Source organism: Mesoplodon bidens, assembly GCF_964165515.1.
Source record: "Mesoplodon bidens genome assembly, chromosome: X".
NCBI classification, from domain to species: Eukaryota; Metazoa; Chordata; class Mammalia; order Artiodactyla; family Ziphiidae; genus Mesoplodon; species Mesoplodon bidens.
This window is the reverse complement of record NC_138163.1, coordinates 77,849,390-77,875,958: the sequence shown is the minus strand read 5'-3', so window position 1 is coordinate 77,875,958 and position 26,569 is coordinate 77,849,390. Positions and strand designations below refer to the sequence as shown.

General features: G+C 38.1%; 1 protein-coding gene across 2 annotated transcripts in view; it reads right to left on the bottom strand.

The window, feature by feature from the left end:
• ABCB7 (ATP binding cassette subfamily B member 7) overlaps positions 1-13,182 on the bottom strand; it is a 147,374-nt gene extending 134,192 nt beyond the window's left edge. For both annotated transcript variants that reach the window (XR_014014274.1, XM_081222734.1), the window contains exon 1: positions 13,004-13,182. Coding sequence is in view for 1 of the 2 variants with exons in the window: in XM_081222734.1 (XP_081078860.1) it covers positions 13,004-13,171 (168 nt within the window). In the remaining variant the exon portion in view is untranslated. The remainder of the gene's footprint in view (positions 1-13,003) is intronic.
• Between the last annotated feature and the right edge of the window lie 13,387 nt (positions 13,183-26,569).

Genomic DNA, 26,569 nt, shown 5'->3' with positions numbered 1-26,569 from the left:
TGATCTCCCAGCAACAATTGGAGCATAACTGGAAAAGAGACAGAGAGAGCCTCAGCAAAACCACTGCCCTCTCAGGGTGACTGTGGGCATATCCCAGGCTATGCTGGTAAGGCTATGTTGCTTAAGAGGCAACATCAGAGGCACTAACACTGTGAGGTGGGGAGCAAGGGGAGGGTGGAGAGAGACAGCACTAAAATCCAGCCAGTTCCTAAATAAACAAACAAACAAGTAAATAACACTAATAAGCCCTGGGAGGGAGGGCACCAGTACCTAGAGTTACTACTGGACTATCTGGACTATCTAAAATGTCCAGTTTCCAAAAAATTGCAAGACACACAAAGAAACACGAAACTACAACCTATACACTGAGGAAAAAAGCAGGAAAAGTAAACTGCCTACGGTTTTGACCAGATGTCAGACTGAAGAGAAAAAACCTTCAAAGTTGTCATTATAAATATGTTCAAGGACTAAAGGAAACTCTGTTAAAGAAATAAAAGATTGGTTCAAGATGGCAGAGAAGAAGGACGTGCTCTCACTCCCTCTTGCAAGAACACCAGAATCACAACTCACCGCTGAACAATCATCGACAGGAAGACACTGGAACTCACCAAAAAATATACCCCACATCCAAAGACAAAGGAGAAGCCATAATGAGACAGTAGAAGGGGGACAATCACAATAAAATCAAATCCCATAACTGCTGGGTGGGTGACTCACAAACTGGAAAACATCATACTACAGAAGTCCCCACACTGGAGTGAAGGTTCTGAGCCCCACGTGAGGCTTCCCAACCTGGGAGTCCAGCAACAGGAGGAGGAATTCCTAGAGAATAAGACTTTGAAGGCTAGCAGGATTTGATTGCAGGACTTTGACAGGACTGGGAGAAACAGACTCCACTCTTGGAGGGCACACACAAAGTAGTGTGTGCATTGGGACCCAGGGTAAGGAGTGGTGACCCCACAGGAGACTGAAGCAGACCGACTTGCTAGTGTTGGAGGGTTTCCTGCAGAGGTGGGGGGTGGCTGTGGCTCACTGTGAGGACAAGGACACTGGCAGCAGAAGTTCTGGGAAGTACTCCTTGGCGTGAGCCTTCCCAGAGTCCGCCATTGGCCCCACCAAAGAGCCCGGCAGGCTCCAGTGCTGGGTCGCCTCAGGCCAAACAACCAACAGGGAGGGGACCCAGCCACACCCATCAGCAGTCAAGCACACTAAAGTTTTACTGAGCTCTGCCCAACAGAGCAACAGCCAGCTCTACCCACAACCAGTCCCTTCCATCAGGAAACTTGCACAAGCCTCTTAGATAGTCTCATCCACCAGAGGGCAGACAGCAGGAGCAAAAAGAACTACAATCCTGCAGCCTGTGGGGAAAAAAGCACATTCACAGAAAGATAGACAAGATGAAAAGCCACATGGCTATGTACCAGATGAAGGAACAAGATAAAACCCCAGAGAAGCAACTAAATGAAGTGGAGATAGGCAAACTTCCAGAAAAAGAATTCAGAATGATGATAGTGAGGATGATCCAGCACCTCGGAAAAAGAATGGAAGCAAAGATCAAGAAGATGCAAGAAATGTTTAACAAAGAACTAGAAGAATTAAAGAACAAACAAGCAGAGATGAACAATACAATAACTGAAATGAAAAATGCACTAGAAGGAATCAACAGCAGAATAATTGAAGCAGAAGAACGGATAAGTGACCTGGAATACAGAATGGTGGAATTCACTGCTGTGGAACAGACTAAAGAAAAAAGAATGAAAAGAAATGATGACAGCCTAAGAGACCTCTGGGACAACATTAAATGCAACAACATTCACATTATACGGGTCCCAGAAGGAGAACAGAGAGAGAAAGGACCTGAGAAAATATTTGAAGAGATTATAGTCAAAAACTTCCCTAACATGGGAAAGGAACCAGACACCCAAGTCGAGGAAGTGCAGAGAGTCCCAACAGGATAAACCCAAAGAGAAACACACTGAGACATATAGTAATTAATTGGCAAAAATTGAAGACAAAGAAAAATTGTTAAAAGCAGCAAGGGAAAAATGACAAATAACGGACAAGGGAACTCCCATAAGGTTAACAGCTGATTTCTCAGCAGAAACAGAAGGGAGTGGCATGATATACTTAAAGTGATGAAAGGGAAGAAACTACAACCAAGATTACTCTACCAGGAAGGGATCTCATTCAGATTCCATGGAGAAATCAAAAGCTTTACAGACAAGCAAAAGCTAAGAGAATTCAGCACCACCAAACCAGCTCTACAACAAATGCTAAAGGAACTTCTCTAAGTGGGAAACACAAGAGAAGAAAAGGACCTACAAAAACAAACCCAAAACAGTTAAGAAAATTGGAATAGGAACATACATATCAATAATTACCTTAAACGTGAATGGATTAAATGCTCCAACCAAAACACACAGGCTTGCTGAATGGATACAAAAACCAGACCCATATATATGCTGTCTACGACAGACACTTTTCAGACCTAGGGACACATACAGACTGAAAGTGAGGGGATGGAAAAAGATATTCCAGGAAAATGGAAATCAAAAGAAAGCTGGAGTAGCAATACTCACAACAGGTAAAAGAGACTTTAAAATAAAAATGTTACAAGAGACAAGGAAGGACACTACATAATGATCAAAGGATCAATCAAAGAGGAAGATATAACAATTATAAATATATATGCACCCAACATAGGAGCACCTCAATACATAAGGCAACTGCTAACAGCTATAAAAGAGGAAATTGACAGTAACACAGTAATAGTGGGGGGCTTTAACACCTCACATACACCAATGGACAAATCATCCAAACAGAAAATTAATAAAGAAATACAAGCTTTAAATGACACAATAGACCAGACAAATTTAATTGATATTTATAGGACATTCCATCCAAAAACAGAAGACTACACTTTCTTTTCCAGTGTGCACGGAACATTCTCAAGGACAGATCACATCTTGGGTCAGAAATCAAGCCTCAGTAAATTTAAGAAAATTGAAATCACATCAAGCATGTTTTCTGATCACAACACTGGGAGATTAGAAATCAATTACAGAGGGAAATAACGTAAAAAAACACAAACACATGGAGGCTAAACATTACTAAATAACCAAGAGATCACTGAGGAAATCAAAAAACTACCTAGAGATAAATGATGATGAAAACAAGAGGATCCAAAACCTATCGGATGCAGCAAAACCAATTTTATCAGAGAAGTTTATAGCTATACAAGCCTACCTCAAGAAACAAGAAAAATCTCAAATAAACAATCTAAACTTACACCTAAAGGAACTAAAGAAAGAAGAACAAACAAAACCCAAAGTTAGCAGAAGGAAAGAAATCATAAAGATCAGAACAGAAGTAAATGAAATAGAAACAAAGAAAACAATAGCAAAAATCAATAAAACTAAATGCTGGTTCTTTGAGAAGATAAACAAAATTGATAAACCATTAGCCAGACTCATCAAGAAAAAGAGGGAGAGGACTGAAATCAATAAAATTAGAAATGAAAAAGAAGAAGTTACAACAGACACCACAGACTTACAAAGCATCCTAAGAGACTACTACAAGCAACTCTATGCCAATAAAATGGACAACCTGGAAGAAATGGACAAATTCTTAGAAAGGTATAACCTTCCAGACTGAACCAGGAAGAAACAGAAAATATGAACAGACCAATCACAAGTAATGAAATTGAAACTGTTATTAAAAATCTTCCAACAAACAAAAGTCCATGACCAGATGGCTTCACAGGTGAATTCTATCAAACATTTAGAGAAGAGCTAACACCCATCCTGCTCAAACTCTTCCAAAAAATTGCAGAGGAAGGAACACTCCCAAACTCATTCTATGATGCCACCATCACCCTGATACCAAACCCAAAAATACCACAAAAAAATGAAAATTACAGACCAATATCACAGATGAATATAGATGCAAAAATCCTCAACAAAACTGTAGCAAACAGAATCCAATAACACATTAAAAGGATCATACACTGGGCCTCCCTGGTGGTGCAGTGGTTGAGAGTCCGCCTGCCGATGCAGGGGATACGGGTTCGTGCCCCGGTCTGGGAGGATCCCATATGCCGCGGAGCGGCTAGGCCCGTGAGCCATGGCCTCTGGGCCTGCGCGTCCGGAGCCTGTGCTCCGCAACGGGAGAGGCCACAACAGTGAGAGGCCCGCATACCGCAAAAAGAAAAAAAAAAAAAAAAAAGGATCATACACCATGATCAAGTGGGATTTTTCCCAGGGACACAAGGATTCTTCAATATACGCAAATCAATCAATGTGATAAACCATATTAACAAATTGAAGGAGAAAAATCATATGATCATCTCAACAGATGCAGAAAAAGCTTTTGACAAAATTCAACACCCATTTATGATAAAAACTCTCGAGAGAGTGGGCATACAGGGAACCTACCTCAACATAATAAAGGCCATATACGACAAACCCACAGCAAACATCATTCTCAATGGTGAAAAACTGAAAGCATTTCCTCTAAGATCAGGAACAACACAAGGATGTCCACTCTCGCCACTATTATTCAACACAGTTTTGAAAGTCCTAGCCATGGCAATCAGAGAAAAAAAGGAAATAAAAGGAATACAAATTGGAAAACAAGAAGTAAAACTGTCACTGTCTGCAGATGACATGATACTATACATAGAGAATCCTAAAGATGCCACCAGAAAACTACTAGAGCTAATCAATGAATTTGGTAAAGTTGCAGGATACAAAATTAATGCAAAGAAATCTCTTGCATTCCTATACACTAATGATGAAAAATATGAAAGAGAAATTAGGGGAACATTCCCATTTACCACTGCAACAAAAAGAATAAAGTACCTAGGGATAAACCTACCTAAGGAGACAAAAGACCTGTATGCAGAAAACTGTAAGACACTGTTGAAAGAAATTAAAGATGATACCAACAGATGGAGAGATATACCATGTTCTTGGATTGGAAGAATCAATACTGTGAAAATGACTATAATACCCAAAGCAATCTACAGATTCAATGCAATCCCTATCAAATTTCCAATGGCATTTTTACAGAACTAGAACAAAAAATCTTAAAATTTGTACGGAGACACTAAAGACCCCGAACTGCCAAAGAAGTCTTGAGGGAAAAAAACGGAGCTGGAGGAATCAGACTCCCTGACTTCAGACTACATTACAAAGCTACAGTAATCAAGACAATACGTTACCGGCACAAAAATAGAAATATAGATCAATGGAACACAATAGAAAGCCCAGAGATAAACCCCCACACCTACGGGCAACTAATCTATGACAAAGGAAGCAAGGATATACAATGGAGAAAAGACGGTCTCTTCAATAAGTGGTGCTTGGAAAATGGGACAGCTACTCGTAAAGGAATGAAATTAGAACATTCCCTAACACCATACACAAAATAAACTCAAAATGGATTAGAAACCTAAATGTAAGACTGGACACTATAAAACTCTTAGAGGAAAACATAGGAAGAACACTCTTTGACATAAATCACAGCAAGATCTTTTTTGATCCACCTCCTAGAGTAATGGAAATAAAAACAAAAATAAACAAATGGGACCTAATGAAACTTAAAAGCTTTTGTAAAGCAAAGGAAACTACAAACAAGATGAAAAGACAACCCTCAGAATGGTAAAAAATATTTTCAAACAAATCAGTGGACAAAGGATTAATCTCCAAAATGTATAAACAGTTCATGCAGCTCAATATTAAAAAAACAAACAACCCAATCATTAAATGGGCAGAAGACCTAAATATACATTTCCCCAAAGAGGACATACAGATGGCCTAGAAGCACATAAAAAGCTGCTCAACATCACTATTTTTTAGAGAAATGCATATCTAAACTACAATGAGGTATCACCTCACACCAGTTAGAATGTACATCATCAGAAAATCTACAAACAACAAATGCTGGATAGGGTGTGGAGAAAAGGGAACCCTCTTGCACTGCTGGTGGGAATGTAAATTGATACAGCCACTATGATGAACAGTATGGAGGTTCCTTAAAAATCTAAAAATAGAATTACCATATGACCCAGCAATCCCACTACTGGGCATATACACTGAGAAAACCACAATTCAAGAGGAGCCATGTACCACAGTGTTCATTGCAGCACTATTTACAATAGCCAGGCCATGGAAGCAACTTAAATGCCTATCGACAGATGAATGGATAAAGAAGATGTGGTACATATATACAATGGAATATTACTCAGCCATAAGAAGGAACGAAATTGGGTCATTTGTAGAGATATGGATGAATCTAGAGACTCTCATACAGAGTGAAGTAAGTCAGAAAAAGAAAAACAAATATCGCATATTAACGCATATATGTGGAACCTAGAAAAATGGTACAGATGAACCAGTCTGAAGGGCAGAAATTGAGACACAGATGTAGAGAACAAACATATGGACACCAAGGGGGGAAAGCAGCGGCGGGTGGGGGTGGTGGTGTGATGAACTGGGAAATTGGGATTGACATGTATACACTGATGTGTATAAAATGGATGACTAATAAGAACCTGCTGTATAAAAAAATAAAATTCAAAAATTCAACAAGGCCTTCCCTGGTGGCACAGTGGTTGAGAGTCCGCCTGCTGATGCAGGGGACAGGGGTTTGTGCCCCAGTCTGGGAAGATCCCACATGCCACGGAGCGGCTAGGCTCGTGAGCCATGGCCACTGAGCCTGCGTGTCCGGAGCCTGTGCTCCGCAACGGGAGAGGCCACAACAGTGAGAGGCCCACTTACCGCAAAAAAAAAAAAAAAATCGGCAAAAAAAAAGAAATAAAGGAAGGTGTGATGACAATGTCACATCACAGGTATAGTATCAATAGGAATGTACTGATATGTATAGGAATTATAAAAAAAAGAACCAAATGGAAATCCTAGAGTTGAAAATTACAATAACTGAAATGAAAAATTAAGTACAGGTGCTCAACAGTAGATGTGAACTGACAGAACAAAGAATTAATGAACTCATAGATGAGCAATAGAGGGCTTCCCTGGTGGCGCAGTGGTTGAGAGTCCGCCTGCCGATGCAGGGGACACGGGTTCGTGCCCCAGTCCGGGAAGATCCCACGTGCCATGGAGCAGCTGGGCCTGTGAGCCATGGCCGCTGAGCCTGCACGTCCGGAGCCTGTTCTCCACAATGGTAGAGGCCACAACAGTGAGAGGCCCGCATACCAAAAAAAAAAAAAAAAGATGAGCAATAGAAATCATGCAATATGAAGAACAGAGATTTAAAAAGAGTGAAAAAAAATAAACAGATTCTCAGAGAAATGTAGGACATTATTAAGTGCATATATATATATATACATATATATATACATATATAATGACTGTACCAGAAAGAAAGGAGAGAGATAAAGGGGAAGAAAACCTGCTCAATGAAATAATGGCTGAAAGCCTCCAAAGCTTATTAAAAAGAAAAAACATTTACCCATCCAGGAAGCTCAACAAATTCCAAATAGGAAACATGCAAAGAGATCCACAGACACATTATAGTAAAAATACTGAAAGCCAAAAACAAGGGGAAAATCTTGAAAGTAACAAGAGAAAAAAGACCCCTCACTAATAAGAGATCCCCAATAAAACTAACAGCTAATTCCTTAGCAGAAACTAGTACAGGTTGTAAGCCAGTAGGATACCATATTCAAAGGACTCAAAGAAAAAACTGCCAAGGAAGAATCCTATATCCAGGAAAGCTGTTGTTCAAAAATAAAGGCAAAATAAAAACATTCCCAGACAAACAAAAATTGAGAGAATCTGTTACTAGCTGAACTACCTTACAAGAAATACTAATGTAAGTTCTTTAGCCTGAAAGCAAGTGACCTCAGACTGTAATTCAAATCCACACACACAAAAAAACAAGAGCAAAAGGTAATTGTGTTATTATAAAAGACTGTATAAATGCATACTTTTCTACTTTCTTCTTTGTACTAATTTCAAAAGCAATTGTATAGGGCTTCCCTGGTGGCGCAGTGGTTGAGAGTCCGCCTGCCGATGCAGGGGACACGGGTTCGTGCCCCGGTCCGGGAAGATCCCACATGCCACAGAGCGGCTAGGCGTGTAAGCCATGGCCGCTAAGCCTGCGCGTCCGGAGCCTGTGCTCCGCAACAGGAGAGGCCACAACAGTGAGAGGCCTGCGTACCGCAAAAAAAAAAAAAGCAATTGTATAAAGTAATATTTATATAATGTATGATTAAGCCTATAACATATAGAGATGCAGTATACTTGCCAATAACAGCACAAAGGAGATGGATGGGAGCACAGCTATATTGGGATAAGGAAATGACTCCAGATGGTAACTCAAACACAAGAGCACAAATGAAGAGAACCAGAAATGATAAATATGAAGGTTAATATAAAAAAAGCCATAAATATTTACTTACCCTCCTTTCTTCTCTCAGCCTCTTTAAAAGTCATAAAATTATATAAAGTCATAATTATGACAATGTATTGTTAGGATTTTAACATTTATAGATGTAATATCTATAAAAGTAAAACAACAATGCAGGGTAAGGAACTAGAACTATGCAAAAGTAATGTTTCTATATCTCACTAGAATTAAGTTACAAAATTCTTAGAAGAAAACATAAGGGTAAATCTTCATGACCTCAGATATGGCAATGGATTTTTAGCTATAACACCAAAAGTATGACCAACAAAAGAAAAAAAATAAATAAACTTGGCTTCAACAAAATGAAAAATTTTTGTGCTTCAAAGGACACTATCAAGAAAGAAAAAGACAACCCACAGAATGGGAGAAAATATTTGCAAATCATATATATAAGGGACTTGAATCTAGAATAAAGACTCATATCTCAAAAATAAAAAGACCAATAATCTAATTAAAAATTGGGCAAAGGATCTGAACTGACATTTCTCCAAAGAATATATACAAATGGGCAATAAGCACATGGATAGATGCTCAACATCTTTAGTCATCAAGGAAATACAAATCAAAACCACAAGGATACATGACTTCACACCCACCAAGATGGCTAGACTAAAAAAAGTCAGATAACAACAATTAGCTAGGATATGGAGAAACTGGAACCCTGTATACTTCTAAAACTAATGTAAAATGTTGTAGTCACTTTGAAAACCAGTCTGGCAGTTCCTTAAAGAACTAAACAGAATTACCATATAACACAACAATTCTACTCTTAGGTATACACCCAAGGGAAATGAAAACTCATGTCCATATAAAACTTGTACATGAATGTTTATAGCAGCATTATTCATAATAGCCAAAATATGGAAACAACCTGAATGTCTATCAACTGATGAACACATAAAGATAATCTTTTACATCCATAACATCGAATATTATTCAGCCATAAAAAGGAATTAGGTATTTAATGCATGCCATAACATGCATGAACCTTGAAAACATAATGCTAAGTGAAAGAAGCCAGACTCAAGACCAAATATTATATGATTCCATTTATGTAAAATGTCCAGAATTTAAATATAAAAAATGAAGAAAATATATGACCAGTGTCAGGATCAAGAGTCAAGGACTTGTTAAACAGAGATAAAAAAGGCACTATGGATTAAGTATATGATGCCTCAGTTTCTACCATATCAATATTAATGAAATAAATCCAAAATTCTATCATTCAAAATTCATAAGTCCTTTCAATATTTATTAGTATAGTAGAGAGGCAACTATATAATAATCATTACAATTTATGTCTTATCATATGAAATCTTCCCATTTTAAGAAAAAACTGTTTTAGGTGTTTCCCTCTATGAATAGTGGTCTAGTAATTATTAGATAAGTATCTTTAGAATTCAAAAAACATTCACTGTGTGATTAGGGTCTGTCACAGTCTTAATTACCCTTATATAAATATCTAACACACAGAAGGCAATAAACAAATGAATGGCCTTAATGGCTGTCATTTATCTACACTAGAACTTACTCTCCTCATCTGCAAAATTAGAAGGGCTGGATATGATCTTTTAAAAAAAAACTTTGTGGAGTACTTTATTTTTATTTATTTATTATTATTATTTTTTTGGCTGCTTTGGACCTTTGTTGCACGTGGGCTTTCTCTAGTTGCGGCGAGTGGGGCCTACTCTTCGATGCAGTGCGCGAGCTTCTCACTGCGGTGGCTTCTCTTGCTGCGGAGCTTGGGCTCTAGGCGGGCGGGCTTCAGTAGTTGTGGCTCGCGGGCTCTTGAGTGCAGGCTCAGTAGTTGTGTGGCACACGGGCTTAGTTGCTCCGTGGCATGTGGGGTTTTCCCGGACCAGGGATGGAATCCGTGTCCCTGGCATTGGCAGGTGGATTCTTAACCACTGTGCCACCAGGGAAGTCCCTGATCTTTTCTAAAGTACTAGTGTTCAATAGAAATTTCTGCAATGATGGAAATGTTCCACATCTATATGGCTATTCAGCCCTTAAAATGTGACTAATGCAACTGAGGAATTAAATTTTTAATTTAATGTAAATTTAAACAGTCACAGGAAGCTAGTGACTACCACATTGCACAGCATAGCTCTAGGGCAAAATCCTGTGTGAAAAACACATTTCACAATGCATTCCAGTAACCGCATACACATGGTAATGTATATATATGTATTCGTAAAACAATACTTCCCTTAATACATATAAAGCATTGATATTTTCTTTCCTATTCTACTAAATTTCATCTAAAACAAAGTGCTAATCCAACCCACTAACGTGATTTCATAACACTGCACTAAGGTTCCTTTCAGCTCTAAAATATGCTATAAATACTAATGACTGTCCTGAAAGTATGCATTCATTATTTATTTTGTAATCTTAACCACAAGTAACTAATTAATCTGAAAAGTTGCCTCAGGTTGTACCAGGTTCTACTTTAAAAGCCTTATAATCATTCCTTAACCTCCCTGTTAAGTCAACATTTTTAAAAAAGAGGAAAGAGTTGCATGTCTTTAAGAAGTAGAATACAAAGGTAACATCTTTTCCTTGTTTTTCATACTTCAGAAATGGTAACCAAAGAAATGGCAGGATATGTAGGAGAGAGTGAAGGAAATTGTGGAGATAGTGTTCATGTAAAGAGAGAAAGCTAACTTTTTATTGTCATCACCTCCACTGAATCTCCTAATGACGTCTCCTTCCCTCTCATTCTTCGAGCCTGAAAGTCCTACAAATTTCATCTTGTTTTAAATTAATTTTTACTGGAGTATAGTTGCTTTACAATGTTGTTTTAGTTTCTACTGTACAGCAAAGTGAATCAGCTATACATATACATACATCCCCTCTTTTTTGGATTGCCTTCAAATTTTATTTTAACTTCATCTGGCTTATCAGAGGACTACAGAATAAGACTGGCTCCCAAGAGATCACATGTTACAAATTTCAACTACAAAGTGCTTTTAAAAAACCTTAATAAAAGGATCTGGATTTGCTTCTCTACCCTAATCTGCCATCTCCTATCATGAAATCCTCACTAGTCTAAACTATAAGCAGTTCTACAAAAGTTTCATGCTCTCTCTTACCTGTGGGCCTTTGTACATCCTATTTCCTCTTTAGCTAACTTCTAATTTTTCAGGTCTTGGTTTACATATCAGTTACTCAAGTCAATTTTCTCCACCTCAAGATTAGTCTTGATGCCTCTCATGTATATTCTTCCAGTACTTTGTACCTTCCCCATCATTGCACTACTGTATTAATTGCCTGTTTATTTATCTATTTCCCCTACTAGATTTTAAACCCTTTAAGGACAGGGTGTATATTTGGTACTGTTCACTGATGTAAAGATGTTCAATAATTACGGAATGAACATATGGATATAATTCCTTCAGCATTCCACATGCCTAGTGTCATACTCCCTGCTTGGAATGTTCTCCCCAGTTCTATCGCCAGCATGAGATCCTCTCTATAATCTAGTTCTTAATTACCGCTATTTCCTCTGGATGCCTACAGCCCTTATTATTCATACTATTCATTTGATATTTAATCTATTACGTTGTTTTTTAGTTATTCTTGTAATGCATAGATCCAATCTCATTAACTAAATTGTCCAGCTTGAAGATATTACTGTGTTTCTCTTGGTACTGCATTACCTAGCATAGCACTATGCAGATAGCAGACATTAAACATTTGTTGACAAAGAATCAAAATTTGAGAGGTTGTTTCTCATATGAAGCTGACAACACTTTAGCGATACAGATGAACAAGGGGTGCCAATTAAGCTTTTTGTCAATTATAGGCAATAAAAAGATATACTTAAGTATGAATACAAATAACAATAAAACAGTATTCTTAAGTGAGAGATAATAATGAACACAAATACTAAGATGCACTGTAGCCAAAGCTACATTCATTAAAGACAAGTAGCCTTATGGCTTCCAAAGTGACCTGTGTACACAAAAGAACACTGCTTTTCAGATCAAGGGATAATCGTGTTTACATGTGAATTTAGGGCGGTCTATGTTTTGGAGACATAGATAATTACGGTTTGGGCCTATCAAGGAGCGCTGTCAGCAAGGAAGCTAACTGGTGCTAACTCAATTTGCCGCTTGTTAACAGGCAGCTTGTTTCTTCCAATGCCCTCCAAATTGCTAATTCCGACTGAGTAAAATCTTAACCATTGGCAAACTGGTCCCAAATTCCATTACTAACTTTGGAAAGTAGCCCAGTTCTGCTAGCATTTAGAAAAGTAAGCAGTATGGGAATGGTGTCTACCCTGCCTCCTAAACTAAGAGAAAAAAACTAAAACCTGCGAGAGTCACCAGCGCTCCAGGTGCCCTCTGCCCGGGACCTTCCGTCCCGTTCCCATTTACTGTACCTCAAAGATTTTCTTCACCCCTTCCTCAAATTCCCAACCCTAACTTCCTTCACTTACTGCTGCTCCAAGTTAGCCCTGACAACCTTTCTTCTATGTACTGGCTCTGACCTGAAGACACAAGGGCAACCTTTTCCCTATAGGTCCCCTTGTCCTTCACGCTACACTTCCAAGTGAACGGCATCTCACCTGGGAGATTCCAGCAGTTCCCGAGCCGCCGAGCTGACGTGACCTCCATTGCGGACCTGGGCCCCAGACAGAGACTAGGGGCCGTATCGGTATCACGGCGTGCCGACGCTTTTCGAAAGCAACCGCCGCAGCTGCCCAGCTCCAGGAAGGTATCGCGAGCAGCGCCATCTTGAGCGAGGAGAGAGGAACCGAGAGCAGAGGATTGTGGGACGCTGGCGGTCCGAACTCGCTACCTTAATCCTCCTCACCCCACCCCCCTCCCTGGAGGGGAGCGGAAATAGCGTCTCTCTGAAGATTCGGGTGCGTTAGCGCGACCGCATTTTTATTTCTAGGGCCGGTCTTTGAGTGTTTTTATTGTTTTGTTTTGTTTTTAACATCTTTATTGGAGTATAATTGCTTTACAATGGTGTGTTAGTTTCTGCTTTATAACAAAGTGAATCAGTTATACATATACATATGTTCTCATATCTCTTTCCTCTTGCGCGTCCCTCCCTCCCACCCTCCCTATCCCACCCCTCTAGGTGGTCACAAAGCACCGAGCTGATCTCCCTGTGCTATGCGGCTGCTTCCCACTAGCTATCTATTTACACAGCAGGGAATAACGGAGTAACATTGTCTTTCTCTCTTTTCCTAGATTTGTCAGGTAAAACACAGGATGCACAGTTAAATTTGAATTTCAGATAAACAATGAATCATTTCTTAGTATAATTATGTCCCAAATATTGCATTTGCTAAATCTGGCAACCCTATCTTGTCAATCATTTCACTCTTCTCCTGCCGCCTCCAACTCAGTGCCAAAATCCACTCTCTCCATTTTCCCTGTGAATATTATCACTCTCCTGTGTACTAACGCTTAGGGCAGATTAAACTACAGATATTGATTTCCCCAGGAAGAAGGCTTCATCTGTGAGATTCACTGCCTGTGAGAGTCACTTGCTGTGTTGTAAGTGCTTTCATTTGGCTGATTGTTCTTTTTTGCACAAACTTTGGAGCAGTTTTCCTTTGGTCTTTTGCTCTTGGAAGAGTTTTAAACACACACACATACCCCTTTACGCTGCTAATTTGCCTTTCTACCTCTTCCCTTTGGTTTCTGCAGCATCTAATTATTGCAAAACAGCTGGATTCGCTGAAGGACCGTAAAATGAAAATGTATGCAGAGAAGTCCATGTTTAAAGACAGGTTTATATTCTTTTGTCACCACTATCATCCAACAAAATAATGTTGAAATATGTTTACAGTTATCTAGGAAACTACATTTCCAAGTGTAAATGTAACCTGAAGCCCTGGCGACAGTAATGCGTTTGCAATTTCTATTCATTGCTCCGTTCTCAAACTTTCACACAAGACAGGCAAATAATTATTAACTCCTTATGTAGAGGCACCATGGACTAATGATAAGTCTGATGAAGACAAAGGATATGCATGGCCCATGCAGTTAGCTTTACTTTGTTTCAGGATTCATATTACACCCCAGGTTTCCAGGGTAAGAGGATGCTTGAAAGGAATTATTTACAGAGGAATAATGTTTCCAGTTGAAGGGAATTCCATGTGAAGGAAATGGCAGTTTTAACAGCAAGGAGTCGAAAGAAAATATTTCCAGGTTCGGGAGTCTAGGGAGTGTATGGCAGAGAAGAGATGAGCCTGGGTGAGCAGAGGCCTGATGGTGAAGGGGCTTGTATTTCATTTTAAGAAGTTAATGCTTGATTCTGTACCAAGTGAATAGTTTTAATCATGAAAGTAACATGATCAGATCTGTATGTTCATTAAACCACTCTGGCTTAAGTAGTAAGGTTGGACTGGAAGGAGTTCAGATTGGAGTCATGAATTTAATGCCATAGTCATAAAATAAAGGCCTGAACCTGGCAGTAGCAATGGCAGTAGATCAATTCCAGAGATATTATGGAGATAGAATTGACAGAACTTAGTGATTGATTGGATGTTTCTGGCTTATTATTGTCTAGTTGACAAATCAATAATGGTCTCTTTCATTAATGCCTACCTATATCATCATCAGTAAATATTTACTCAGCATCTATTCTGTATTATCACACTTTACACTAGAGAAACCCTAGACTCTACCAATGATTTCTATTAGGGCTGAGTATTGCCACTGAATCTTTCTACCCAGGTAAAGTATTGTCCAGTAATGCTCTAATTTGTTTTTAATGTAGGAGCCTGGGAGTTCCCTGGCAGTCCAGTGGTTAGGGCTCCATGCTTCCACTTCAGGGGGCACGGGTTCAATCCCTGGTCGGGGAATTAAGATCCCAAATGCTGCACAGGGCAGACAAAATAATTTTTTTTAATGTAGGAACCTATACAGTATATATTTTCTGAGAGACTATCAGATATAATGCGACAAAATAATATCTTAAATTTTTATACTTTCAGAAACACTCACACACATTATCTTGCTGGATCTTAATCACAGCGTTTTGGGTGTATTCCTTGTTCCTTATTTGGCTCATGTTCGAAGAGCCAAGGTCCATGTGGTGACAGAGTCAGAACTAGAACCATGGTATTCTGGCTGCTATTCCACTGTTCTTTACTCTAAAGATGTTACCTGCACTCAGATACAAGATTTAATTGAAAGTCTCTACCGGCCATATAGAATTATAAGATTTTAAATCAGGCGAGCTCTCAGAATTCTGAAACATCTGACCCTACAGATGATTTCTCAGGAGTTTTGAGGAGTTTCATTAGAATCACCTACAGGCATTATTGGCATGGAACAACAGTTGTGAGGTCTTGGACGGGAATCAAAGCATTTTTACCAAAGTAGTCTCATTGTAAGTCAACTCCTCTGATCAAGAAATGTGAATAACATTGGAATAACAAAGTAGTTCCTCTATGATGAGCTAAAATGAGTCGAACATGAGCCAAATAAGCCAAAGAAAATTTCCAGTGCACCCAGAAATAGAACATGAAGCATAATGAGAGTTGTGTACTGGGGGAGAACTGAAGCAACAGGCCAAATTGGCCTGCAGCAACTTGACACATAAGTGTTGGAAATAAGTTAGAGAGACAGAGGAGCACACATAAAAGCTGCTATAAATAGCTGTTGCAGACACAGATCACATGACAACACTTTGTTTATGCAATAATTATATCTATACTTGCCCAAGGGTACTTACCTATTAAGCAGCAGAGCCATAACTCAAACTTAAGTCCTGACCCTAAAGTCTGTGCTGTCAACCTAAACTGTAATGCCTCCTCATGTATTTCTCAACAAGGCCCATAGAGTTTAAGGAGCATACCAAAGCTGTTTTCACTCCCTAATACTGTGGGCAATCCTGTGTGTTGTAAAGCAGCAACCAAACTTTTCTTGGCAATGAATGATCTTGTAGAAATTTTCCTTTGACTGTGGGACTCCATGCAGATGGCACAACAAGAATCATTCTCTTTCTGAGAACTATGCATACCATTGCTCAGAAAGTAATCAAGTGGATCCCTTAGAAATGTTGCTAGATATACCATGATTTCAAGCTCCTTGAAAATCTAATTAGCTAGCTGTTTCATATCTCCATGGTTTTACTCTGATGTGAAGGAGCCAGTGAACTGTGAAAACATGTCTTCTTCTCTGTGTGCCATATAGGTCCATGATGAAGCTGTATGCAGCATGATGTTTTTAATCTTTCAGAGCTCACTTCAGTTTTCACCTTAAACTCTCCCTTAAAAGAAGGTGGTGATTTCAACAAGATGATCCAAAGGCCAGCAGAGTGGAGTGAGAAAATGAGAATAGAAAGATCAGAGAGGGTTATCTGGGAAATTATTTCAATGAGGCAGGTTACAAAGGGGTTAATAGGCTTGAGTATGACATCAATCTTTAGGCTGAGCCTGATGAATATTCTTTTCAGACTACTGATGTAACATCTTTAAGATTCCTCTGGCTATAAAAACCCATGATTATGTGATTTCTTGCTAAGCAGAAAATCATTACTTTCCTTATTTTGAGTGAGGCTTTCTAGCAAAATTGGATTTTTAGAAAGATCTATTATTATCTAGGCAACTGCAATAATTATGACACAGTATTAATAATCATGGAGAAGGAAGGGAACACAGGTACATGGAGGCAGTACTGGATGGTATGATAAAAAAGGGTCTATATGACATTGTATTCACTTCCTGTTGTTACATAAAAAATTAGCACACACTTGGCAGCTTAAAACAACATACATTTATTATTTCACAATTTCTGTGGGTCAGGAATATTGTTACAAATCAGGTGCATCTTCTGCTCAGAGCCTTACCAAGATAAAATCAAGGTGTCAGTCAGGTCGGCAATCTCACCTGAGGTGTGAGATACTTCTTCCCTGCTCCCTGGTTGCTGGCAAAAATCACTTCCTTGCTGTTGTCGGACTGAATTCATTGTTTTCTTGCTGGATGTTGGCTGGGAACTGCTCTCAGCTTCTAGAAGCATCCTCAGTTTCTTTCCAGGTGAGCCCCTTGATAGGCAATGAACTTGGTTGCTTCTTCAGGGCCAGCAAGAGAATCTCTTTTGCTCATTTTTAATTGAGATAAAATTGGTGTATAACATTGTATTAGTTTTAGGTGTACAACAAAATGATCTTATATATATATATATATATATATATATATATATATATATATATTGAAAATGATTCCCACACTAAGTTTAGTTAGCATCCATCACCCCACATAGTTACTAATTCTTTTCTTGTGATGAGCACTTTTAAGATCTACTCTCTTTTCTCCACTGTATATTCTTGCCTCCTTTATCAAAGATAAGGTGACCATGTGTGCGTGGGTTTATCTCTGTGATTTCTATCCTGTTCCATTGATCTATATTTCTGTTTTGGTGCCAGTACCATACTGTCTTGATTGCTGTCGCTTAGTAGTATAGTCTGAAGTCAGGGAGCCTGATTCTTCCAGCTCGGTTTTTCTTTCTCAACATTGCTTTCGCTATTCGGGATCTTTTGTGTTTCCATACAAATTGTGAGATTTTTGTTCTAGTTCTGTGAAACATGCCAGTGGTAGTTTGATAGGGATTGCATTGAATCTGTAGATTGCTTTGGGTAGTAGAGTCATTTCCACAATGTTGATTCTTCCAATCCAAGACCATGGTATATCTCTCCATCTATTTGTATCATCTTTAATTTCTTTCATCAGTGTCTTATAATTTTCCTCATACAGGTCTTTTGTCTCCTTAGGTAGGTTTATTCCTAGATATTTTATTCCTTTTTTTTTTTTTAGACGTTGAGGGTAGGAGTTTATTAATTAATTAATTTATCTTTGCTGTGCTGGGTCCTTGCCCCTGCGTGAGGGCTATCTCTAGCTGTGGCAAGCGGGGGCCACTCTTCATCGCGGTGCGTGGGCCTCTCACCGTCGCGGCCCCTCCCGCTGCGGAGCACAGGCTCCAGACGCGTAGGCTCAGTAGTTGTGGCTCACGGGCCCAGCCGCTCCACGGCATGTGGGATCCTCCCAGACCAGGGCTCGAACCCGTGTCCCCTGCATCAGCAGGCAGACTCTCAACCACTGCACCACCAGGGAATCCCGATATTTTATTCTTTTTGTTGCAATGGTAAGTGGGAGTGTTCTCTTAATTTCACTTTCAGATTTTTCATCATTAGTGTATAGGAATGCCAGAGATTTCTGTGCATTAATTTTGTATCCTGCTACTCTACCGAATTCATTGATTAGCTCTAGTAGTTTTCTGGTAGCATCTTTAGGATTCTCTATGTATAGTATCATGTCATCTGCAAACAGTGACAGCTTTACTTCTTCTTTCCTGATTTGGATTCCTTTTATTTCTTTTTCTTCTCTGATTGCTGTGACTAAAACTTCCAAAACTATGTTGAATAATACTGGTGAGAGTGGGCAACCTTGTCTTGTTCCTGATCTTAGTGGAAATGGTTTCAGTTTTTCACCTTTGAGGACGATGTTGGCTGTCGGTTTGTCATATATGGCCTTTATTATGTTGATGTAAGTTCCCCCCATGCCTACTTTCTGCAGGGTTTTTATCATAAATGGGTGTTGAATTTTGTCGAAAGCTTTCTCTGCATCTATTGAGATGATCATATGGTTTTTCTCCTTCAATTTGTTAATATGGTGAATCACATTGATTGATTTGCATATACTGAAGAATCCTTGCATTCCTGGAATAAACCCCACTTGATCATGGTGTGTGATCCTTTTAATGTGCTGTTAGATTCTGTTTGCCAGTATTTTGTTGAGGATTTTTGCATCTATGTTTATCAGCGATTGCCAACAAACACATGAAAGAATGCTCAACATCATTAATCTTTAGAGAAATGCAAATCAAAACTACAATGAGATATCATCTCACACCAGTCAGAATGGCCATTATCAAAAAAAACTACAAATAATAAATGCTGGAGAGGATGTGGAGAAAAGGGAACCCTCTTGCACTGTTGGTGGGAATGTAAATTGATACAGCCACTATGGCAAACAGTATGGAGGTTCCTTTAAAACTAAAAATAGAACTACCATACGACCCAGCAATCCCACTACTGGGAATATACCCTGAGAAAACCATAATTCCAAAAGAGTCATGTATCACAATGTTCACTGCAGCTCTGTTTACAATAGTCAGGACATGGAAGCAACCTAAGTGTCCATCAACAGATGAATGGATACAGAAGATGTGGCACATATATACAATGGAATATTACTCAGCTATAAAAAATAAATGAAATTGAGTTATTTGTAGTGAGGTGGATGGACCTAGAGTCTGTCATATAGACTGAAGTAAGTCAGAAAGAGAAAAACAAATACCATATGCTAACACATATATATGGAATCTAAGGAAAAAAAAATGCTCATGAAGAACCTAGGGGCAGGACGGGAATAAAGACACAGACCTACTAGAGAATGGACTTGAGGATATGGGGAGGGGGAAGGGTAAGCTGGGACAAAGCGAGACAGTGCCATGGACATATATAGACTACCAAATATAAAATACATAGCTAGTGGGAAGTAGCCACATAGCACAGGGAGATCAGCTCGGTGCTTTGTGACCACCTAGAGGGGTGGGATAGGGAGGGTGGGAGGGAGGGAGGGAGACGAAAGAGGGAAGAGATATGGGGATATATGTACATGTATAACTAATTAACTTTGTTATAAAGCAGAAACTAACACACCATTGTAGAGCAATTATACTCCAATAAGGATGTTTAAAAAAAAAAAGATCTACTCTCTTAGTAACTTTCAAATAAATATCCAACACAGTATAGTTAACTATAGTCACCATGCTGTATATTACATCCCCATGACTTATTTATCTTATAACTGGAAATTTGTACCATTTGACCACCATTTTACTTTGACTCTTTCTTCAGGAAAGGCCTGAATCCCCTTTTAAAGGGCTTGCCTGATTATGTGAGGCCCAGTCTGAATAATCTCCCTTTTGACTAACTTAGTCAAGTGATTAGGGACCTTAACTACATCTGCAAATTCCTTCACCTTTGCCATAAAATATAACCAAATCAAGAGAGTGATAGCCCATCATATTCACCAATTCTTCCCGTACTCAATGGGAAGGTGTTATACAGGGCATGTACACTAGGGGGCAAGAATCTTAGGGGCCATCTTTAAACTTTGCCTATGATGAAAACTGAGGTTCAAGATCAAGTTGTAAATGAATACATATGTCCGCACAAAAACATATAGATGAATGTTCATAGCAACATTACTCATAATAGCCAAAAACTGAAAACAACTCAACTGCTCATCAACTAGTGACTGGATAAACAAAGTATGTTATATCCACACAATGGAATATTATTTGACCATATAAAGGAATGAAGTATTGATATGTTACAACATGGACAGACCTTGAAAACTTTATGCTAAGTGAAAAAATTCAAAACACCACATATTGTAAGGCTCTATTTATATGACATTCCCAGAATAAGGACATCTACAGAGACAGAATGTAGACTAGTGGCTGCCTAAAACTATGGGGTTTAGGGGTAAGTGCTGGAGTGGCTTCTAATGGGTATGGGCTTTTATTTTTCTGAGATGATAAAGTGTTCTAAAATTGACTGTGGTGATGGTTGCATAACTCTATGAATAAACTAAAAGCTATTGAATTATATTCAATTCAAGGTGAATTAGATGGTATATGAATTATATCTCAATAAAGCTGCTAATACAAGATCAAGTTGTATTACTTGATAACTTCTTCGAAATTCAGGAATTTAAACCCAGTTTTCTCATCCTTCAGTGGGTGTAACGCTTACTTTACAAGGTTGCTGTGAGGATCAAATGATATAATTATGGGGAATTGTTTTGTAAATTGCAAAATGCTATACAATTTTTAAAAATCATTATTATGTAGTCTGTAACTCTGCAATCAAGGCAAATCAAGTTAATTCTTTTTTCAGTCTGTCTTCATAATAGCACTCAATATAATAATTCTTATAGCTGGGTCTCAATTCTATATTTCCAGAGCTAAATCCTTCTTGCCCTCGTATGTACGTTTCCTTTTATTCTTAACAGTAATGGAGAACAGTTGCTCAATACTACCTCTCCTTTCATCTACTTGAAGTCTTTTGTTTAAAATTCCTCAATCTTCTCACCCATACCAGTAAGCTAATTCAGTTTCAAAGCTAAATAGGCACAATTTCTTTAACCCTTACTCATGAATCCTCACAAATTAAAATACCATTGCCCCTCTTCTGATCCTTTTATATGTAGGAGATAAATAAGGGCTGCAGTCTTAAAAGTAAGATCTGCCTTGAGGTCTATCTACAACAAATGATGTTTAAAGCAAAGGTCATGGAAAGGATAAGAGAACAGGGCCTGGAGGCAACATTTTCTTTGGTTGAAACTAAGATGAATACAGAGATTACGATTCTCTGGTTTGAAGTAGCAGATGAAATCACAGAGGAAAAAGTTGACAGGCATGTCAATGACATGTTAAAATGCTTGCAATATAATGCTAAAGGGAAAGGCTAAATTTTAAAAAAATAGTAGATGTAGTATATTCATGTAGAGAAAATTTGAAAAGTGGAAACAGCTAGTTGGTCAATTTTTTGATTAGTCAAATTTTTTTAAGTTCTCTAATATTGTTTTCTGTTTTAAAAATAATAAATATAATGTAAAATAAGGAAGTATTCTCATATCATGGAGAGTTCCTGAAATATAAGTCATTCTATAGTGTGATTCTGGAGACATTATTAGTAAGATCAAAGTGAAAAATTATCAACTGAGCCCATAACCAATAAAAGACATGTTAAATTTAGCATTTAAACAGGATACAAAGCACACTGTAAAGTCATCTAAACTTCAACTGCATTCACAGTGGACATGAGGCATACTCATAAAAATGGTGCAGGGAGGGCAAGCATAATGAGATTTTCTTAGACATTTTGAAAGATCGTATCAAAAGAGAACTTTCAAATCATTATCCTAATGTCTCATCACTTGTGACACCAAATACAAGGTTTAAGAAAGTATCATAAATCATTACAGAGAACTTACCAAGTCTTAACTTATCTGAGGAATCTGAATTTTTGCCTTGTCCATGATTATTTAAAAATAATAATATTAGTATCTTCTGCTACCATAACAAAAATTAAACAACTAATATATCTATGATTATTTAAAAATAATAAAATTATGAGCTTCTGCTGCTACAATTAAAAATAAAAAATACTAAATGGACATATTTACAGAATATGTCCACCTGAGTTTATTTTACCTCACAACAACTAAGAAGAATTTGAGCTCATAGATGAGCTGACTTGCCCAAACACAGCTGCTGGAGAATTTGCACCCAAGTGCTCTAATTTACAAATCTATTTTGAGGTAAATTGTGAGTCAAATTCAGGAAATTCATTAAGGAAATAATAGTAAAGGTCAATGAAGCCAAAGGGAACTGGGAAGAGGAATCAGACTTTCAGCAGTTTGTGGAATTGAAACTAAGGTACTGAATGCATTTCACTAGTCCCCTAGGTCATTTGTAGTCTGGTACATTAATTATACCCAGTAGATTCATTGTTGCTTTCCATTAGAACTAATACCAGTAATTTTTATGCCTATTAATATGCATGGCCACTCTAGATAATTAAGTATATATTAATGAGAAGTTTTAAGATAACATGGTGTCCTATTTAGAGGCTGGGGAAGTTTTAATAAGAGAAAAAACTATCCCCCATTCCCCAATTCCCAACCTTACTCATCTCAGTGTAGTAAATCATGAAGTTATGCCAGTTCTTCCTGCATGATGCCTCTAATTTTGGGTTAGGGTAATATCAGTGGTTTTGAAACTGAGCAGGACTCTGCAGGGCATTCCCAGGGACAGAGCCTGCTCCCAACACCAGCCCCCACCCTGTGTACCCTGCCTCTTGTTTGTAGAAAAGCTTTAGCCTCCTAGGCTTTCCTCAAGTTCAAAGGAGCAAATTTAATCAGAGAAGTAAGAAAATGCAGAAACAAAGGAGAAGAGTCAAGCAAGACAAAATAATAATAGTTTAGCCATAAAACACAGTCAAGGACCTTTAGTTCCTCATCAAGGGCTGTAGATAATATCCTGAACCATAATCTTGAATTGTTTTGCAGATACTAAAACCCCCACCAGGTAGAAGAAGTTAACTGCTTGCTGACCACAAGTACATAGACCCCAGACTGGATAGAACTGGAAGGTTGATGTTGTTAACTCCCAAAACACCACCCTGTTACCTCACCACCAAACAATCAGAAGGATGTACATGAGCTGATCATGCACCCCATAACCCTCTCCCTCACACTGTCTTTAAAAACCCTTCCCTGAAATCCACTGGAGAGTTTGGGTCTTCTGAGCATGAGCTGCCCATTTTCCTTGCTTGGCCCAACATTGGGCACCTTGCAATAAATGCTGTACTTTCCTTCACCACAGCCTGGTGTTAGTACATTGGCTTTGCTGATGTCTGATAAGCAAATCCAAGTTTGGTTCAGAAACAGTTTCTTAGGCTCAAAAATTCCTTCCATGATTACTTCCCTCCAGTTAATGGTTCCTGTGCATTACTGATGGATTAATCTTACTTTTTAAACCTGATTTTCCTGATCAGTATCTCACAGTATTGCTCACTACTAAGTTCAAATTATTCAAAATGACACTCATACTATTTCTTTAACTGGCCCTACCTTAATCTTATTTCTGTTTCCCTACTCCCCTTCCAAGGTCTCAGTTCCAATTAGTTGAGCTTTCAACACAGATTCCATTTGCTATAATGACTTAGAAAGAAAAAAATTGTTCTAATTATCAATACTTCCATTGTCAAGTATATATCATGTAATGTTTCTGAGCAATACATAGAGAAGCAGACTCAACTGGCTAAGAAATGAAAGATAGCTCTTCCTTTTTCAAATTCTAAGTCAATGCTGTCAATTGACAAATTCTAAGTCAATACACAGTCAAATCTTGTGCATGTGAAGCCATCAAAAAATGTAGTGATTTATAGAAGCAGATTCTAAGAAGCCTGCATATTTAAAGGGGAAAACTAAAGTTTTAAAGTTGTTTCCTTCCCTCTTACACTGTTGGTAGGAATGTAAATTGGTACAACCACTATGCAGAATACTATGGAGGTTCCTTAAAAACCTAAAAAATAGAACTGCCATATGATCCAGCAATCCCACTCCAGGCATATATCTGGAGAAAATCATAATGTGAAAAGATACATGTACCCCAGCGTTCATTGCAGCACTATTTACAATAGCCAAGACATGAAAGCAACCTAAATGTCCATCGACAGAGGAAAGGATAAAGAAGATATGGTTCATATGTACAATGGAATATTACTCAAACATAAAAATCAATGAAATAATGCCATTTGCAGCAACATGGATGGACTCATGTCAAGGAGAAATTTTTCCTATGATTTCTTCTAGGAGTGTCATAGCTTCAGGTTTGGGGTCCTCGGTTCTGTTCCATTGGTCTATATGTCTAGATTTTGTGCCATTACCATACTGTTTTATTTACTATAGCTTCATAGGATAGCCTGAAATCAGAAGTGTGATGCCTCCTGCTTTGGTCTTCTTTCTCAGCATTTCTTTGACTACCTGGGGTTCTTTGTGGTTCCATATAAATTCTCAGAAAGTTTTTCTATTTCTGTAAAAAATGCCACTGGACACTTGATAGGGATTGCATTGAATCTACAGATCGCTTCTGGTAGTGTTGACATTTTAACAATATTAATTCTTCTAATCCTTGAACTTGGTATACTTTTCCATTTATTTACATCTTCTTGGATTTCTTTCATTAATATCTTGTAGTTTTGAGAGTAGACATCTTTCACCTCTTTGGTTAAATTTATTCCTAAGTATTTTATTGTTTTTCATGCTATTGTAAATTGAATCTCTTTCATTCCTTTTTCAGAAAATTCATTGTTAGTGTATAGAAACACTAATGATTTTTTTTTCTTTATTAGTCTGTAATTTTCTTTTTTTGTAGTATCTTTGTCTGGTTTTGGTATCAGGGTGATGCTGTCCTCATAGAATGAGTTTGGGAATGTTCCCTCCTCTGCAATTTTTGGAAGAGTTTGAGAATGATGGGTGTTAGCTCTTCTCTAAATGTTTGATAGAATTCACCTGTGAAGCCATCTGGTCATGGACTTTTGTTTGTTGGACGATTTTTAATCACAGTTTCAATTTCAGTGCTTGTGATTGGTCTGTTCATGTCTTCTATTTCTTCCTGGTTCAGTCTTGGAAGGTTATACCTTTCTAAGAATTTGTCCAATTTTTCCAGGTTGTCCATTTTATTGGCAGAGTGTTGCTTGTAGTAGTCTCTTAGGGTGCTTTGTATTTCTGTGGTTTCTGTTGTAACTTCTCCTTTTTCATTTCCAATTTTATTGATTTCAGTCCTCTCCCTCTTTTTCTTGATGAGTCTGGCTAATGGTTTATCGATTTTGTTTATCTTCTCAAAGAACCAGTATTTAGTTTTATTGATCTTTGCTATTGTTTTCTTTGTTTCTATTTCATTTATTTCTGCTCTGATCTTTATGATTACTTTCCTTCTGCTAACTTTGGGTTTTGTTTGTTCTTCTTTCTCCAGTTCCTTTAGGTGTAAGGTTAGATGGTTTATTTGAGATTTTTCTTGTTTCTTGAGGTAGGCTTGTATTGCTATAAACTTCCCTCTTAGAACTGCTTTTGCTGCATCCCATAGGTTTTGGATTGTTGTGTTTTCTTTGCCATCTGTCTCTAGATATTTTTTGATTTCCTCTTTGATTTCTTCAGTGATCTCTTGGTTATTTAGTAAGGTATTGTTTAGCCTACATGTGTTTGTGATTTTACATTTTTTCCCTGTAATTGATTTCTAATCTCATGGCATTGTGGTCGGGAAAGATGCTTGATATGATTTCAATTTTCTTAAATTTACTGAGGTTTGATTTGTGATCTATCCTGGAGAATGTTCCATGAACACTTGAGAAGAAAATGTAATCTGCTGTTTTTGGATGGAATTTTCTACAAATATCAATTAAATCTATCTGGTCTATTGTGTCATTTAAAGCTTGTGTTTCCTTATTAATTTTCTGTTTGGATAATCTGTCCATTGGTGTAAGTGAGGTGTTAAAGTACCCCACTAATACTGTGTTACTGTTGATTTCCTCT